General features: G+C 37.6%; 1 protein-coding gene across 1 annotated transcript in view; it reads left to right on the top strand.

The window, feature by feature from the left end:
* Positions 1 to 19,412, top strand: part of GRAMD1C (GRAM domain containing 1C) — a 96,969-nt gene that overhangs the window by 57,147 nt on the left and 20,410 nt on the right. The window contains 3 exon segments of the mRNA XM_057696917.1: positions 7,321 to 7,439; positions 10,127 to 10,259; positions 13,736 to 13,895. Coding sequence (XP_057552900.1) covers positions 7,321 to 7,439; positions 10,127 to 10,259; positions 13,736 to 13,895 — 412 coding nt within the window.

Here is a 19,412-nt window from a genome sequence, read left to right as displayed (position 1 = left end):
GCTTAGTGTAGCCTTAGTATTGTCTGTAATTTTAAGAGCCTCAGTTGTCTTCTAGTTGTTTGAAGTGGTAAAGCCACATTGGTTAGATTCCTTGATCTTTTGTAATGCTATTTTTAAAAAGAGAAGGTAAAAACCAAAATCCATAAAATACACAGCCTAACTACAAAATTCTAGAAAGCAACACAAGTAATTTGAATAATAAATTTTGTATATATTCGAACAATTTTAGAGAATTTAAGTTCAGAATATTATAATCTGAACTTTTAATTAGGAAATTTGAGAGTAAAAGTAAATATGTGTTACTTTTGCTTACTTTTTGCATCAGAAAGCCTTAAAGACAAAGCATATTACTCTAGATAAAAGATTATTCCATTGATTGATTAAGACAATAGAATAATTTTAAATCACTGTGTGTGTGTGTGTTTTATTTAATTCTCCAGTAAGATAAATCTACAAAAGGGGAAAAAAGCTGGAGGCAAATATGGTGCCTTTGAGAAAGAATGCTTTTAAAAGTACATTTTTTTTTCATTTGTTAAGGTTCCTGTGATGCATTGCTTCAGAACAGTTTATTTCAGATATTCGTCTTAGCTTACCATAAGTCTTCAATGTTTAGACATGTGTCTAAACTGTCACCATGTCATTCATGCTGTAATTGGTCACACTTCAGCTTAGTTCACAACCTTTGACTTTAGCATCCTTCTTGCAGACAGCACACTGAGTGTTCGGGATTTGTGAGGCCAGAAGACAGTGGCAGCTGCATTCTTGGATACAAACAATTGATGTTTTCTGTCTTTGGTAAAGTGCCTCAGCCCTACCCCACTGCATCCCTCCACTATTTGGTTGAGTTTAAGCCCCTCCCCTTTCCACGTTTTGTATCAGAGCCAGACTGTCTTCCCACCTGTTTCTGTATGGCGGGACAAAGTAGGAGTGGTTTTACTTTTTTGTTTGTTTTTTTGTTTTACAGCGCTTAGCTTTACTGTGCTTCACAGATATTTCAATTCTTAACAAATTGAAGGTCTGTGGCAACCCTGGGTCATACAAGTCTATTGGCACCGTTTTCCCAACAGAGGAGTGGTTTTACATTTATATCTCATGACAATGATGTGAAATTCAAATTTCAGGGTCCATTGATAAAATTTTATTGATACACAGCCACGCTCGTTCTTCCTGTGTTGTCTGTGGTGGGTTTCACACTGCGGGGGCGGAGTTGAGTAGTTGCAACAGAGACTCGATGGGCCACAAAGCCTGAAATATTTGCTTTGTGGTCTTTTACAGTTTTTTAATCTTTGAACAATACTAAGTCAAATTTATCTTTTTTTTAAAAAAAATGTATACCTGCTAATATTAGCTTCCTGCTTAACACCTGTCACCCTTGGTTAAAAATTTTAAATTGTTTATAGGGACTACATGATCTGGTGCAGCCCACCACTCCAGCTTCATTAATACTTTTATGTTTCTAGTGATATTATCATATTATTAGATTTGGGATTACTGATGCTAATAATGTAGGCAGGATGTGTACAGAATAAAATTGTTCTTTTTGCATTATTTTTTCTCTGAGAGAGAGAATAGCGGTGTCTCTTGCCTGTACACAGGGCTACTGGGAAGCTAGCTCTCCATGGAAATTTAGGAGTGCATGTTGAGAGTGGGTATGTAAATCCGAGGCCTAATAGTATAGAAATCTGCACTCATTTTAAGTTTTAAGGCTTAAAGAGACAGAATGGGTTTCAGGCTTATTCCCAAAGGCCAGATGGAGGAGGCATATGTCAGAATTAGGGATGAGGTGGTAAGCGGAGTTTTTTCAATGTATACAGACCCACCCTCTCCCAGTTTTGATACATGTCACTCCAGCCTCTATTTTGGGAACCTCTAACTGAAGGATGACAGGAGAGTATCCCGTTCCTCAAGAGGGTTGGGGAAAAAAGGGTTTAAAACGGGTGATCGTTTGTATTAGTATATATAAAGAAAGAATGTATTGGTCTGAAGGGGGCTTGGCCAAACTTAGGCCAAGAACTTAGGACTTAGGCCAGACGTGCAAAGTCACAGAGGCAGACTTTGACCGCTAGAGAAATGTACAGAGATGGGGCAGAGATGAATCATCAGGCTCCACCAGCGCCACAGTCGTTTTCCCCTTAAAACTGTCTACCTTTGCTCAGACTTCATGCTTACCATGCAAATTTCTGATTAGTAACCTGACTTCTAAGGTAGTCAGGCACCTGGGTGGTAGGATGCACAAATTCTGATGACTAGAAACGGCGGTTCCCCTACTATGCATTAGCATATTTACTATGGAATGTGTATGTGCAGCTCCTGAGTGTGGCTGGTTTGAGCCTGCTGCTCTGAGTGCATCTCTAGGATGCCAACAGTGCTGAGGCCATTCTTCGAAGAGTGGTAAGTTTTTCAAGTTGGTGTCACCTTTGAGACCTCTTGGAAGAGTGTCATCCGGCTTTTTCCTGCAGACTCTTCAGCCTCATCAGAGCTCTTATTCTTGCGTATGCTGCTCTCCAGTGATTCAAAAGGAGGAATCCTTTTGGAATTACTTGGAAATCTAGACGTTTTCCGGTAGTGCTATAAATCTAATAAGGACAATATTCAAATCTACCAGGAAAATTCATCCAGACTGCTAAGTATTTTAGTCACATATTCTATGTAATAACCAGGCAGCAGAGAAGTATTTGTATAGGGTTCCTTCTTTTTTACCTTTCTGGTTGGCAGAACTCCTTCACCTGTTTGCCCTTGGGCAGTGAAGTGCACCTCCTCCCGCCCAGTCACCCAAGCCGGAAACCTGGTGCATCCCTGTTTCCTACCTCTTCCTTGCGAACATGTCACGTTGGTCATCAAGGCCCTCATCATTTCTAGCTTGAACAATCACAGTAGTCTCGTAAAGATCTCTTTTTGACACTCTAATCTGTCCTTTAGGTTGTTACCAGAGGAGTAGTCCTTTTACAAGAGTACCTTTTAAAAACCCACTTCTGAACTTGTTGGTTTTCTATGTGTAACTAGTAGGTGGCTTTTCATATTTCGCATGCAACACAGGCTTTTCATGACCTGGCTGCTCCCCCTTCCCCTGTGACTCTTTCCTTCTTCCTCTCTGTGTGCCCCTCTCTCCATCCTCCCCAGTCATGGTGAACTGGCTTGCCAGGCTGCTTCACTCCTCTGCACACTTGCATTTGACGTACATGAGCTCATCTTGATATTTTAGTAGCCTTTCACACCACAGCACACTCCCTCTATTCTGAAACACCTTCTTCCTTTGATTTCCATATCATTCTTTCTGAAATTTCCTCTACTTCTCTTGTATTTCTGTCCTCCTTTCTTGCTGGGCAGTCCTCTTCCACTCAGCCTTTGCATGCCAGACTTTCTTCGGGCCCAGTCTTAGGTTCTATTTTCCCTCTTAAAGCTACTGAGCTTATTAGCTCTGCTCTATATCCAGTGGTTTACTATAAGGGATTTTTATATTTAGCCAAAGTATGTAAAAATCATTTACAGTACAGGTAATGTATATTTTTCTCATAGCCATTTGGTTACCACGGTAGAGTAAGGTTTAGGTCCAGGAGAACTGCCATAATATGTCAAGAGCACTGGTTTTTAGGGAGCGGGGGCTAGCCCCATAGTGAGCTCTCTTTACTCATAGTGAGTTTGAGCAAGCAGTATCCTCTGGTGTCACTTTGGTCCCTCCTTCTGCTGTTGTATAAAGTGATTAGATTTTAGTAACCCTACCTTCCCCCAAAAGCTTGATCCTTGCAGTTCATCAGGTAGTGTTTGACATGGCTACATACTTTACTAAACTAAATGGAACAGCTAGGTAGAAATTAGGGCAAGATTTGATTTTTCATTTAGAAGAAATTTTTTCTTCTAGGAAACAAATTAGAACTTGTAGATGAGACTCTCCATAGTGTTTATTATAGTCCAGGTCCCTGCCAGCATATTATTCTGAATAAAGTAAAAAATATTTCTAGAGGAAAGAATTATTGAGTAATCAAGATGTAAACTTTTCAGTGATGAATGATGTGCTGACTGGTTCTTGGAATTGCTCCACCTGAATAGCTCATCTTCATGCCATTTCCTGACATTCCATTTATAGTACGCAAGAGATGCAGTCCTTGATAGTTGTAAAGGGTTAATGCAGGAGTCTGATGGGGATGCCACATCAGTACTGAAGAAGTGGTATATGAAGAAGTGATGACATTGCCAGAATTGAATAGGAAGTATCAGCATGGAGAAGAAAATTTAACCCTTAATATATTTAATTTAAAAAATGAGATTAAAATAATATTGCAATAGGCATCTTACATAATTGAGCATAAGCAAGATATTTTCATTTGCATTTTATTGTTTCTAATCGGTGTGTAGAACAGAAGAAATTGGGAACTGTCCCTTTAATAAAACCCTGTTTACCTACCCCCGTCTAGTAGGAGTGGCTTAGGAACCTGTAGAGTGAGCTGTAACTTCCAATTCTGCATTCTGACGGCAGCCTTGGAAAGAGTGCTGATACTACAAACCAGGAAGTGACAGATAATGTGCTTTAAATTATTGTAGAGCTTGTCTTTTTATAAGGAAAACTTCTAATAACGAAACTAGAAGATTGAAGGAGTGATTTTACATAGCTGTCATTAAATGTTTGGAACTCTGCTGCAGATAAAGACTTTGCAGAGTACTTAGAATACAAAGCTTTCTGGGCCAGAAATTGATCTGACTTTTGAGCCTTATCTGATTACTGCTTGATTTGTCTTTATTTTGTTCAAGTACTCAGCAGGCTGAACAGGGAGCCTTCTTCCCCATTGTTTACAGGTAGGTGGTCAGCGCTTGTTTAAAATTTAAGTTGTTTTTTAAGGTTACTTAACTCTGGTTCTACTGTTGATTATTGAAAGAACTGCGAGTATCAGTCTGGGTATACTTTTTAATGTTTGAGTATTCAGCATGGCTGTAAATAATCATTTTTGTGAATTCATGCCAACTTTGTAGAAAAAATCATTTTTAACAAATTGGCAAATCTATAAGGTGGCAAATTAAATGAATTCTCTTTTGTTTTCTATTAACCTTAAATATTTATGTTTAATTAATAGATTAAAAGTATATTGAAATTACGCTGCTGTTAACTTCCTTATAGTATTTAATAATATATTAAAAACATTTATTTATGTAGCCAAATAAAATTGTATTCTTGTTATTCTTTTACTTACAAGTTTCATTTCTTTCACTCTTAGGAAGCTGTCTGAGTGTTTAGCTCATTGTTTATCTACTTGCTTTAGTTCATTTTTGGAATACTTTGATACCTGTTACTTCAGAAGAATTTTTATAAAAGCTTTCTCTTTCACAAGTATATTGAAATATTGCTTGTTCCTCTTTATAAAGTTAACCATGCATTTATGACACTAAAAGTGTTTTAAAGATAACATCTTTGGAATATTGAGCTAATTATTAGTATAAGCTAACTGCTATTGTGGGGAAAAAAAGCCATTCATAAGTGGTCCTTCTGGAGTGGGAGTCAGAAATGTGTGGAAGTACCCTTAGGATCAAGGACAGTGGTTTCTTAACTTTCTTTACCACCAGTGAGCTTTTTTTTTTTTCCTTCTATGGACACTATGCTTCAAAAGACTTTTTGTCCATCAAATAAGTGGTGTATATTAAATAATAAAATGTTAGAACACTTGTTGTTAATTCGGCATACATTATTTCCAGTGAGACTTTCTTATCAGCTTGAGATAACCAGTCTAGGTTAATGCAATTCAGCTCCAAACAAAGAGGCCTGACATTTCACCTAACTTGAATAACTTTATTGTAGGTAACCATTTGGATATTGTTGACTTTTTGAAATACTGATAATAATATCTGAAGTTTCAACAACTACTCTTATGGAATCCTAGTCATCTGGGAACTAGCAGCCTATAAAGTGCAGAAATTTTGTTCTTAATATCTGTGAGTTTCCATGAGATGTAATGAAGCTCATCTAGTGTCATGTAGCAAACAAAGATACCATAGCTATTAGACAGAGAGGCGAAACAGGGAAAAAGAAAAAAGGAAATGTGGTATTTGTTGCTGGGAATATCTGGGAGGAATTCAAGACGTCTGTATGTTTGGCACCATAAAATCTCTATTTATCCCTGCTATTATTGTCCCACTTAAAGTTTTTGCTGCAATTAGTTCAATAAATTGTTAACTGATTTCAAAATAAATATTGCTTATGTTTTTCATGTATTTATTCTGTATTTTTATGTAGGTTCCCTTTCCCCCAATTTTTTTATGTCTCCATTTCCTCTATTCGTGTCCTTCCTTCAGCTCAGCTGAAGACCCTTCTGCAATGTGAAGCCTTCTCTGATCAGCCTAAACCGCAGTAGTATTTCTTTCCTTTAGACTTCTATATCGTGTTGATTTCACCAGTTCTTTAGTACAGAATAGTGTCATAGCTTGTCGTATTTAAATTTACTTAAAAGTTCCCCATGTTTCTTCAACTATAAGTTGTTTGAGAGCAAGTAGGACATCATTTTTATCCTTTTTAGCATCTAGTGCAGTGATTCACATTTGGTAGGTTCTAAATAAATATCTGTTGCATGAATGAGAGATGTAAAGAATCTTGCCAACAATTGCTTCAAGTGTTATGCTGCCTTCCTTTACCTTCCTTAATTATGTAATTAACCATCTATAATGTTTCTAAAAATCAGACCATTGGTTATCATACTGTTATTGTTTTTGTTTTCCTTTGTAACTCATGAGTTTTTTGTATTAGATTAACACTGCAAAGAAAGAACAACCTGAACTTTATTAAAAATAAATAAAAATAGAAAAGGAAATATTCTGAATTCCACACTCTTGCATTTTATATTTTGGGAAAATATAATTTAAAATGTACATATATATAAGGTTTCAAATATAGTTAAAATATTCAGATACATTATGAATTAAGGGGAGAGGTTCTGAGTTAACATTCGGAGTTCTGAATGGTGATCTAGTCATCCTGGTAGACGGGTTGGATTGCAGAATTTAAATCCCAGATTAATAATTGCCAGAAACTATGAACAGATTATTTTATAAAAAGAGGATTTTAAGTGTCTTACCTCCCATTGACAGTAGTTATTATATTACATACTTTAAAATCATCATTTACCTATTCCCAGTATCAACTTTGTCGGATACATTTTGTTAAGCCACTTTTTATGGATACAGAAAACTGATATCCAGAAAGGTCAGATAACTACCAAAGCCATACACTAGTCACTGCACAACACGTCATTTTGACTTCAGAATTCATGTTTTGAATCACTGTGTTATACTATGTTATGTTTTCCAATAGTCAGGGTAATAATCTTTCTGTCGTTCTAGAGCTTGACCAGACAGGAACTCTGGCAGCTGCTCCAGCAGAACTATGGCACTGAGCTAGGCTTACGTGCTGAAGCGATGGAGAACTTGTCCCTGTCAATTGAGGACAGTGTGCCGCCAAGGTACCGTCAATGTTTTGAAATGCCAAGATTTATTAATCATTAATCAAAGCAGAATTATTTTAGACTTTATTCATTCAGGCTTTCTATTTATTCACCCTTGGGTGAGATTTGCCTCTTGCTTCTCTGTAGTGGGATGACTAGAAGGTGAGGACAGTGAATAGTTTGCTAAGTTGATAAGCAAATACAGGTCAGATGGGGAAATGTTAACTTTGTAACCGTGTCACCTAGGATTTGCTTAAAGCGTAGAGTTAGCAAACCTTTTTATTAAGGATATGGAGAAGCACCTAGTGAAATCTCTGTGCTTCTAGGTAACAATAAAGTAAATAAGGTGGAAGATATTTTGAGGGACACAAAGATATAACTTTTCCTCAAGGATACCTACCTAGCATAGCGCTTGACATATATTTGGCACTCAATAAATACTGAATGCATTAATGAAAGGAGCTCATAGCACTATAACGCAAATAATTATAATACAGCATTGAAAAAGATAAGGGCCCAAAAGAGCAATAGATAATGTGGGAAAAATTCAGAGTAGAGAGAGATTATTTTTGACTGATGGGAATTCACTTGGAAGAGTGGGCATTTTTATTAACCTGTGCAAATAAAAGTGTATTTTGTCCAGTGGTAATTGAGGTCATAGTGTGAAAAACAACTAAGGATAATACATGAAAATTCTACAGCAAACATGCTAAGTGGAAGGAGCCAGTCACAAAAGACCATGTATTGTGTGACTCCGTTTATATGAAATGGAGTCCAGAATCAGTAAATCCATAGAGATAGAAAGTGGATTCGTAGTTGCCAGGGACTGGGAGACAGGGAGACTTGGAAGTGACTGCTGGTGGGCAGAGGATTTCTTTGGGGGAGATAAAAATGTTCTAAAATTAAACAGTGGTGATAGCTGTGCAACTCTGTAAACCACTGTATTGTATACGTTAAATGGGGTGAATTTTATGGTATATGAGTTATATCTTAATAAAAAATTGGGTAAATTATTTATTTAAAAATTCTGTAGCAAATAAGTCTTAAGATGAAAATCTTTCGAAGTCTCTATGTGTGTACATATCTAGATAGTCTTCCAGTTATACTGATTCTATTTATATTGTGTCAGCTTAGCATTACTATTTTAAGTCTTTTTTACATGGTTACACATGTATATTTTATTAGTTTTCTGTAAAGCTAAAAATTTCCATTGGGCTAGTCTCCTTGTCAAGTTTACTAGCTTCTCTCAGGTACTGGAGTTGGGTGGAAAAGCGATTGACATAATGCAGGGAGCCTTGGATTGTGGTAAAGAAGATCTGGATTCTAGTCTGGACTTTGCCACCAAGCGGCTGAGCAACCGCAGACAAATCGCTTAGCCTTTCTGATCCTCAGTTTACTCATCTGTGGAAGGAGGCCGTTAAACTAGATGATCTCCAAGGTCCCTGCCGACTTGAAAAATTTCTAGTCTTTGAAGATAGGAAGAATAAATATTTTTGATCAGCCGCTTTACACACTAATGTCCAGCTTTTCTCCTGGTGATTGAGCGCTTTCCAAGAAGAGGTGTGGCAGGATCCTCATTCCTTCTTCTACTCTTTTTCCTATTCTTCCAATCTCTGAGAGAATCATATCTGTCTCAGACTTTTATTTCCTCAGCTCTTCCATCTTCTTTCTCTTCACTTTCAACCTTTACTTCACCCTCCTTCCTCCTTTTTTCTTTATTTCTCCAGAATCCACCTGTGTCCTTAAAATCCTCAAGTGCAGACCCTCAGCTGGTGGTCTTGTCTCCAGGAGCCATTTTTCTTGTTCGTGACCCTCAGAGTCCTGCCATTCTGCCTGGCCAGGAGTGACTGGGCAGTAGACCTAAGTATTATTCAGGTGGAGTAGGATAGGCTTTTTTAGCTTTTCTGATTCTTTCTCAGGATAATATGGCTTCAGATGTCAGGCTGCTACTTTATTTTAGAAGAGCTTTAAGTCTAAATGTAGCAGTGATTTACATGGGAATGAAAACTAACTGCTCGATAAAGTTGAGGAGTGGAAATTAGATCCATTGTGCTCCTTTTATATTTAATACACTTTCCCTTCCCTGCCTCCCCACTCCGTGAAAGAGGAAAAGAAGTCCCCAAGACATTTATTGTAATCTTGTCCCTATGACCATTTGAAGGCTTTTCCTTTAACCTTAGGAATTCCTATTCTCAGGAGGAGAGAAAGAAGGGAGGCATGGATTGATGGATGGCCTCTGTGCTCAGACATCAGGAGCTTCCTCTTCCGGGAGGATGTGCATCTCAGCTGGGACTGAATCTGAAGGAAGGAGATGAGATCTAAAACTCCAGGCAGCCTTCTGGTGCTGCCTGGCATCCAACTCAACTCCTGCCCTGCACCTGTTGAAGCTTCTTCATTGTCCACAACTAAAATTTACATAAGCAATGTTCAATGTATTAGTTGCTGTTATGGCTACTTGTACTTGGTTAATTTTTTAATGGTTTCTGAAGTTTATAAAACCTTATATGAGCATGTTTTATTTTCAGCAGTGAAGTCAATTTGCATGTGATTTAAGAAGATAGCTTTGTTATAAGTAGAAGCTTATTTGTTACATTACAAAAAAAATTTGTTTTCAAAAGAGTAGAAAAGGACCTCAGTGAAGAGACTAAATCCGTTATTTGTGCAGAAGTGACCTTGTTTATGCTTCTGTGGTGTGTTTCTTACAGAAGTCCAGGAAGAAGCAGCTTGGATGACTGCGGGGAGAGAGATGAAAAATTATCCAAGTCAGTCAGTTTCACCCGTGAATCAATTAGTCTGGTTTCAGAAACAGAGTCAATCGATGGAAATCCACCAAAAGAGGTTAGTATATGATATCCCTTTAAAAATCTGATACTACCATGTGTTCATCATAGTGGAAGATCAAATAAAAATACAATATACAAAATGTTTGAAAACTCAAGATGTCAGGCTGCTCTTTATTTTAGGACAAGAGTTTTAAGCCTGTAAGTAGCAGAGGTTATATGGGAATAAACATGGTTCTATTCAGAGCTGGATACGGTGCAGTTAACCAGGCAGCATCCTGAGCATCAGTCTGTAAGGGGGATAGACATCATTAAAAATATCATAAGATGGAGAAATTCATAGTTAGCTGAATTTTTGCCAGAGTAGGTAGTGTGAGTAGTGGAACGCATCTGTTTTGAAGGGGAGATGAGAACGCTGAGCACCGTGCTTGAGTAACAATAGATGTGTATCAAACGGACTACTACAGCAGGCACATGCAGTTCATTACTGGGTTCCATAGTTAGTTAGTTTCTTCCTTTGTTTTTTCAATTATTATTATAAACCCATCATTTTTTAAAATTTCAGTGAGTTTCTGTCACTTGAAGTCATTATTATTGCTTTTAATACTCAGTTTGTCCCCTCTGCCAGTGGGGGCCCCTTCAGGTTGGCTCCTTTGTCCTTCTGAAATAATCAATACTCCCTGATGCCTTCCTTTCTTTCCGATACAATAACGTGTCCCAGGCACATTTTGTATACTTTCTGTCCCAGCCATTTTTCTAATGAACCATAGTTTTCAGTGAAGAATGATGCTTAGAAACCACATTCTGAGTGCTAAGAGTGTACAGCTTTTGTTCTTCTGACTGGCAGTGCAAATCTGGGGCCAAGGCTGAATTTCTTGTTTTAAATCAGAGCATTGGCTTCAAATCCTACCTCTGCTGCTTGCTAGCTGTATGACCTTAAATAAATTAACTTAATTACCTAACGTTTCTATGCCTTTGTTTTCTCAACTATAACATGAAGACACTGGGGACTTCCCTGGTGGTCCAGAAGGTAAGACTCTGCACTGCCAATGCAGGGGCCCCGATGCGAGCCCTGGTCGGGAAACTAGATCCTGCATGCATGCTGCAAAGAAGAGTTTGCATGCCGCTGCTGAGTCCGCATGCCGCAACTAAGTTCACATGCTGCAACAAAGATCCTGAGTGCTACAACTAAGACCCGGTGCAGCCAAAAAAAAAAAAAAAAGAAAAAAAGATGAGGACAATTAACACCCCACAGGGTTTTTTAATAGGGATTAAATGAATTAATATATGTGAAAGTGCATTGAACAGTCCCTAGCACATATTAAGATGTTAAGTATTCAATAACCATAAACTATTTTTTGTTTTGGGGGGTTTTTTTGGCCTCGTCGCAAGTCATGTGGAATCCTAGTTCCCCGACCAGGGATCGAACCCATGCCCTCTGCAGTGGAAGGTCAGAGTCTTAACCACTGAACTGCCAGGGAAGTCCCACCATAAGCTATTAAAACTGAAAGCGAATCTGTGTGTGGCCAGTGGACCTTTTCTACCTTCTCTCATGGAACTCCCAGCATTTGCTGTGAGTAAATGTTGGGAAAATATCGGAACAGAATATATTTATGTAAAAGGCCACCAAATTATCAACTTGTTTCAGGCAACCATCATGCATCTATCTCAGTCTGATTTTGTGTTGCGGATTTCATGTAAAACTTATTCATCAAGAGACCCTTAGGAACTTACTGCTGGTGTAAGGGAGGTGATTCTGAATGCCAGTCCTCTTGTATGTTCTCACTGAGAAGACCAACCACTCAATTTTGGGGTGGTAACGGGACAGGGGATCTCTTGCAGTCCCCTCATCCTTTTACAGAAGTGTGACTTTGCGGACTGGGTTCTCAGAACTACTACTATTTCTTGAGTCCTTCCTACAGCTTCTTTGACAATGTCTTCTGTACCTGCTCTTGGGATAGTCAACCTATTGGTCCTTGCTTCTAGTTTTGTCCCTAAAGGAAGTCATATTTTCTCTAAGGAATGGGAATGGAATGCAGAGGGATAATTTAATGTTTTAAGATTAATTATACACTCATTTATGTTTAGTATGGATGTTTTCAAGTTGTGGAATACAAATAATTTAGAAGTTTGGTCCTTTTTTTCCTTTTACGTTCAAGAGCAGTACAGTGAGATTCTCAGATATCATAAATATCATATATCACTTTGTTTCATTTTTACTTCCCACAAAGTAGGAAATAACTAAAAGTTAGAAATAACATTTTTTTCCAAGAAGAAAACAGGTTTTTCTTAAGTTATAAAATTAATACTCTGTAAAATTCAGGAAATATAGAAAAGTATAAAAAGAAATAAAAATTGTCCAGATGCTAACCATTCAAAGATAGTGACTGTTAACTTTTCCTATAAGTATCTGTCCGTGTTCTTTATAATAGGAAGTATATCTTAATTAGAAACAACATGAGAAATATGTGTGGGAACTTACTCTACTTAGCATCTAAAGAGGCCCTGGGTCAGCTAGATAAGCATGTTGCTTTGTAGTGTGGGATTCCCAAATAAATAGTCGTGATTTTAGCAATAGTCTCTGATTAAAAAATTCAGTCGTCTGACTAGGATAGTATAATCCTTTAATAAATTGTGTACTGGGTCCCAGTTGTTATTCTGCTTTCTGGGTGGCCAGTGGAAACTGGTATCCTCCCTGGAGCTGCTTCTGTTGTTCAGTGCTGCTCAAAGATCTCATGGGGCAGGAAGTGTAAGGATTATATATATGCTCTTGCTCTTTTTCATCTGCTTATACACAGGCAATGCCAGCAAGTTCATTGCTGTGTAGTTTGTATTTTTCACACTGTTCTATTAAGCCTAATTATAATACTATTCTACTTGAATACTACTGTCATAGCAATAGCATTCATTCTTTAATGCCTAATAATAAACGTAATTATAGAAATGACATATCTTTATTGATCCATTCCCAGAAAGTATGGGTAGCAGTATATATTGAATATATTTAATGCCCAATCCCTTAGATCCTTAACAGCAAAGCCAACTGTGTTCTTATGGGTTTGCTGTGAAATTAATTTTTCCTTTTAATATTTTCTCCCTTACTGTACTTGTATGTGACTTTTATCTCTCTATTTTCTTTCCCTTTCCCCTTTAGTTACTGGTCTTAAGAGATGGGTGAGTTCTCTTCCTTGAGATGATGGGGCAGGTATTGTCTGGGGAAACTAACTGGGTTTGACTCCTTTCCTTTGCACACCCCAAAGAACTGACTGTTCCATTATTTTTGTCCTTTGTCCCCTTTCCCTTCGACTTAAGTGATTCACATGTTGTTAACTGTCTGTGAGTTCTTTTTGTATGATGTTCTTCATAAATTTATTGTTCATTATATTACTAAGAAGACGACTTTATGATGGTCTGTATTATCTGCCCATATTTTATGAACTGAATTGGAAATATAATACAAACATAAACACATTTTTCAAAGAGCAGTATTTCAGAGTGTCTGTATTATTAAAGATCTCATTGTTTGCCTTTTAGGGGTTAGGGAAAGAGGAACTCCAAAGTGAGAAACAGATCAAAAGTCCTTCGCTGACTGTGGAGAAGAGGTTAAGTAGACTGTCATCAAAGTCACTGGACTTGAATAAAAATGAATATCTTTCTTTGGACAAAAGTAGCACTTCAGATTCTGTTGATGAAGGTAAAGAATTTCTTATAAATTTTAATAAAATATCAGTTATGTCTTTTTTTAATTTTATTTTTTTATACATTTATTTATTATTGGCTGCATTTGGTTTTTGTTGCTGCACATGGGCTTTCTCTAGTTGCGGTGAGCTGGGGGCTACTCTTCATTGTGGTGTGCTGGCTCCTCCTTTTGGGGAGCACGGGCTCTAGGTGCGTGGGCTTCAGTAGTTGTGGCACACGGGCTCAATAGTTGTGGCTCATGGGCTCTAGAGCACAGGCTCAATAGTTGTGGTGCACCGGCTTAGTTGCTCCGTGGCATGTGGAATCTTCCTGGAGCAGGGATCAAACCCATGTCCCCTGCATTGGCAGGCAGATTCTTGACCACTGAGCCATCTAGGAAGTCCTCAGTTATGTCTTTTAATGTTTACTTTTGTATTGGGTGTGTGCAGATTGAGAATTTAGTTTTTGCATTAGATACAGTCTCACTCTATAAAGAACCAAAAAAGGATGGAAGTTAGTAAGAAATAGGGGAACGGGACTGCTAAATCTAACCCATCTCCACTTTTCAGAAGCCTGGAATTTGCAAACCTTCATCATGTTTAGCTTTTATCATCCCTTAAGTCCATGGTGATGGAGCAGTAGCAATGGAGAAGCAATTTTTTTCTTTATAGCCATGAATCATTTGTAACTGAAATCTGTACCTCTTAATCTCCCTCACTTGTTTTTCTCCTCCCCCCCACCCCTTCCCCTCTGGCAACCACCTGTTTGTTCTCTGTACCTATGACTCTATTTCTGTCATGTTTGGTCATTGTTTTGTTTTTTAGATTCTACATGTAAGTGAAATCATACAGTATGTGTCTTTCGGTCTGACTTATTTCACTAAGCATAATACCTTCTAGGTCCATCTGTGTCAAAAATGGCAGGATTTTGGTCTTTTTTATGGTTGATTAATAGTATTCCGTTGTGTGTGTGTGTGTGTGTGTGTGTGTGTGTGCACGCGCACCACATCTTTATCCATTTATCTGTTGATGGGCACTTAGGTTGCTTCCATATCTTGGCTACTATAAATAATGCTGCATTGAACATAGTGGGGTGCATATATCTTAAATACTCAGGGGTACAATTACTGGATTGTATGGTAATTCTATTTTTAATTTTTTGAGGAACCTACAAACTATTTTCCATAGTGACTGTACCAGTTGACATTCCCACCAACAGTACACAAGGGTCCCCTTTTCTCCACTTCCTCACCAATACTTTTTATTTGCTGTCTTTTTGATAATAGACATTCTGACAGGTGTGAGGTGGCACCTGATTGTGGTTTTGATTTGCGTTTCCCTGATGACTAATGATGTTGAGCATCTTTTCATGTGCCTGTTGGCCATTTGTATGTCTTCTTTGGAAAAATGTCTATTCAGGTCCTGTGCTCATTTCATTTTTTAATCATGTGGTTTTCAGTTGTTGAGTTGTATGGTTCTTTGTATATTTTGGATATTAATCCCTTATCAGATATATCATTTGCAAATATCTTCTCCCGTTCAGTAGGCAGCCTTCTCATTTTAATTATAGTTTCCTTCACTGTGCAAAAGCTTTTTAGTTTGATCTAGTCTCATTTGTTTATTTTTGCTTTTATTTATCTTGCCAGAGGAGATATCTATGGAAATACTGCTAAGAAAGATGTCAAAGAAGGTACTGGTTATGTTTTCTTCTAGAAATTTTATGGTTCCAAGTCTTACATTCAAGTCTTTAATACAGTTTGAGTTTAAAAAAATCATAATAAAAATCTGCATTGTGTAACAGTATAATTTTACTACTGTCTTTAACCATGAGAGAGAGAGAGACAGAGAGAGAGTTTCAAAAGTACAGAATATAGTAAAAATAAAAAGCAGTTGTTTAAGGGGAAACTTTATAGCAAATCATGTTCTCTTCACTTTCTCTAAGGTATAAACAATAACCTGGGGCTTGTCATGCTTATCGTGGGTATTTCAAAGATTTTTTTTTCTAAGCTGTAAGATTATTGACATCAAAGTCAGTGAAGTGAGAAGACAATGGGAAAGATCTAAGGTAGTGACTGACTACTTTCAAATTTCAGGAAAGGGAGTAATGCCCATGGAGTTCTGCTCTACCTGCTTTTGTACCAGCATGTTACATTAATGCTGCTACCAGAGTATTAGGGATGGGCACGTTGTTGTGGTTTGGATCTGTCCAGCGTGGTTGTACGTGCTAGTTCACCTACTGTTAAGCTTAGACCTGGTTTGGGAAGCCCTGAAGGCTGTTTACTAAATCCATGAGAACCAAAATTAAATCCAAGTCAGATCTAAAGTCAAATCTAGATCCAAAACCAAACTGAGACCAAATCCATGAAAACCAAATCCAAATCAGGTTTGATCTTGGTTTGGAAACACTGAAGTATCTTTGGTGAAAACTAAATTCACCTTCTTAAAAACATAAATAAAAATAAACAAGTTCCTAAAAAAATCATAGAATGCATTAAGAAGACAGTTGTTATATTCTTTTGAAAAGATAGTTGAGAGGAAATTTTATTTTAAAAGGATCGAGCACCAGGAATGACTAGACTCTCTTAGCGTCCTTACCATTCGTGCTTGGATATGCAGCGGTGTGAACTACTTCTCACCTGCGTGGCTGAACCTCTAGCTGTAGGAAGATCTACTCTGGCACCCAGTGGCCAGACATGTAAGTGACACCAAAACGAGGATTTTTTTTCTTCCTTCTTTATCACTTGCTCTTTTATAAGAATGGTCCTTTAAAAAAAAAATTCCTTTTTCTTTATTGAGTTCCTGTAAAATTAACATTAATAAGTTACATAAAGAATAACATGAAAACTCATATAAGCTGTGTCTTTATCTATAAATAAAGAATAATAGCAGTAGTATTCTGTATTGCATTGGAGCTCTAATCACCAGTTTTTAGAAAATGGAAGATAAAACAAATTGTGCGTCCTTAGTTACTCAAACTCCAAATTACTTGCTTTTCTTGCATACCTACCTAACACATTTTTCACACATCCTCAAAATAGTATCAACATATGGTTTCAGTTTTAGTCACGTCCAGGTCCTTCTCATATTTATCTGTCTCAGTTTTCCCACCATTTCCACTGGCCACTTTTAAACTGATATGTTTGAAATAGTGTTTCTTCTTTATTGGAAATAGTAACCTGCTACTAAGTTGAGCAGTGTTCCTTCCCCCATTTACAATACTACCTGCTAGCTTAATATGTTCCAGCAATATTATTGTTGGTGTTATTTAGTAGGAGGCTTTAAAGTACCATGAATTTAATAAATAAATAATCCCAGGTGGAAATAGTTTATTTCATATAGTTACTTCCTCGAGCACATTTACATACAAAAGGTATTGTTGTTAATTTTTGGTAGTGGTACCACAAATTATGTTTTTATCAGTCATGATATAGAACATTCTATCTAATAATGGAGTTTAAATGAAATATAAAGATAGTGTATTGAAATACTTATATGAGTGTAATTTACTTCCTTCTTAAATGTGAACAGGAAACTTACTTTTGAAAAATTATAGTTCCAGGACTCCTTAGAGAAATGGCTGCTTCTAGGGCCAGGGTGGGGAATATACAAAATGAGCCTGGAACATCTTGTAGTGCCAGAATATAAAGAAGTGCTTAAAAAAGAAAAAAAGAGGCATATCCAAAGGACATAGGAGTCAACCTGAAAGAACTTCTAACAGCCAAACCACAAAAAAAAAAAAAAAAAAAGGAAAAAAAAAAAAGTGAGCAGCAGAATAGATAATGGTAGTGCTCGATTATAACCTAAAGTGTAAAATAACTATTCATAAGTCCATCCTGATACCAATGATTGAATAAATATATAAATGGGAGAGAAAGCATGAGTCTTCCTTACAGAGTTCCAAATAATATGTGTAGATCCTCCCCCTTTCAGGAGGTGGAGCTTAATTCTCCTCCCCTTGAGTATGGGCTGAACTTAGTGACTCATTTCTAACAAATAGAATACAGAAAGGGGAAGATAATACCTTTGAAATGGAGAAGGCTGTTAGACACCACCTTGGCCAAGTGTTCAGGGTTAACATCATCATAAGTCATACTGACGTGTGTACTCCCTGAGTTTGAGGAGAAGGGTACTTCATGTCCGTGGTGTCCTTCCCCCAAATCCAAACCCCAATCTAATCAAGAAAAAAAACCTCAGATTAACACAAATTGAGGGACATTCTACATAATACCTGACCTGTACGTTTCAAATGTATAAGGTCATTGAAAAACAAGGAAAAAGTGAGGGACTGTCATAGATTGGAGGAGACTAGGAAGATAACTAAATGCAACATAGTACTTTGGCCTGGACTTTTTAAAGAAAATGACATTACTGGAAAAAATGGGAATAAAGCCTAGTTAATTATACCTCTGTGGGACCTGGTTGCCCAGTGGTTAAGAATCCACCTGCCAATGCAGGGGACACGGGTTTCCCCTGGGCTGGGAAGATTCCACATGCTGCAGAGCAACTAAGCCAGTGCACCACAACTACTGAGCCTGCCCTCTGGAGCCTGTGAGCCACAACTACTGAGCCCACATGCTGCAACTACTGAAGCCCGCCTGCCTAGAGTCTGTGCTCAGCAACAAGAGAAGCCACCGCAGTGAGAAGCCCGTGCACCACAATGAAGAGTAGCCCCCACTCGCCACAAGTAGAGAAAGCTCGCACACAGCAACAAAGACCCAATGCAGCCAATAAATAAATAAATGAATGAATGAATAAATAAATAAATAAAAATTATACCTCTAAAATTATTAAAAAATAAAAAGCTTAGAAATTTGGTTGCAAATTTAAAGTGCTATCAATAAAAGTAGACCCTAAGCTATTTTTGGCATTTTCTGTAGTCACTTATATTCATTCAAAAATAGTTATTTAACACTTATTATGTGCCAAGCGCGTAACATACTTCAGTGTTTGAAATCAACACGATCCTCACTCACGTAGAACTTAGAGTCTAGTGCAGGAGAGAGACAATAAGCAAGTCCCTAAGCCAGTAAGAATATAGTCACAAGTCGGGATAAGTTCTGTGAAGGTGATGAGCAGGATTAATAGAATCCCCTATACTTGTTTGCTTTCTTTGTGAATATATGAATTATTTTTACAATGAACATGTGTTACTTCTGTGTCAGGAAAAGCTATTTCTCAAGACTAATTGGGAAGTTACCTCACAGAACCTTAGTAAATTGCCTGGTGTCAGTGATTCATTTCTATGCCAAAGGAGCCATGACTTGCAATGGCAGTGAATAGTTTTTGCCTACACATAGTATTGCTACAGGAAGAAGGTAAATCAATATCTACCCGATATCCCTAAGTTCTCTGCACCTGTCAAAATAGGGAGGCACAAACCATTTCATGAGGGAGAAAAACCAATAGTTGGGGTAAAGGCAGAGCTAGAAGAGTTTTTCTGATTCCTAGACCACTGCCTTTTACTTTAAGTGACTGCTTCCCATGGCTTAACTTGGATAGATGCTTGACACACAGCGCTCTTAGAGGCTGACTTC

Source organism: Hippopotamus amphibius, chromosome 10 (genome assembly GCF_030028045.1).
Source record: "Hippopotamus amphibius kiboko isolate mHipAmp2 chromosome 10, mHipAmp2.hap2, whole genome shotgun sequence".
NCBI classification, from domain to species: Eukaryota; Metazoa; Chordata; class Mammalia; order Artiodactyla; family Hippopotamidae; genus Hippopotamus; species Hippopotamus amphibius.
Note: the sequence above shows the minus strand (reverse complement) of the source record. Positions and strands in the feature narration are given on the sequence as shown.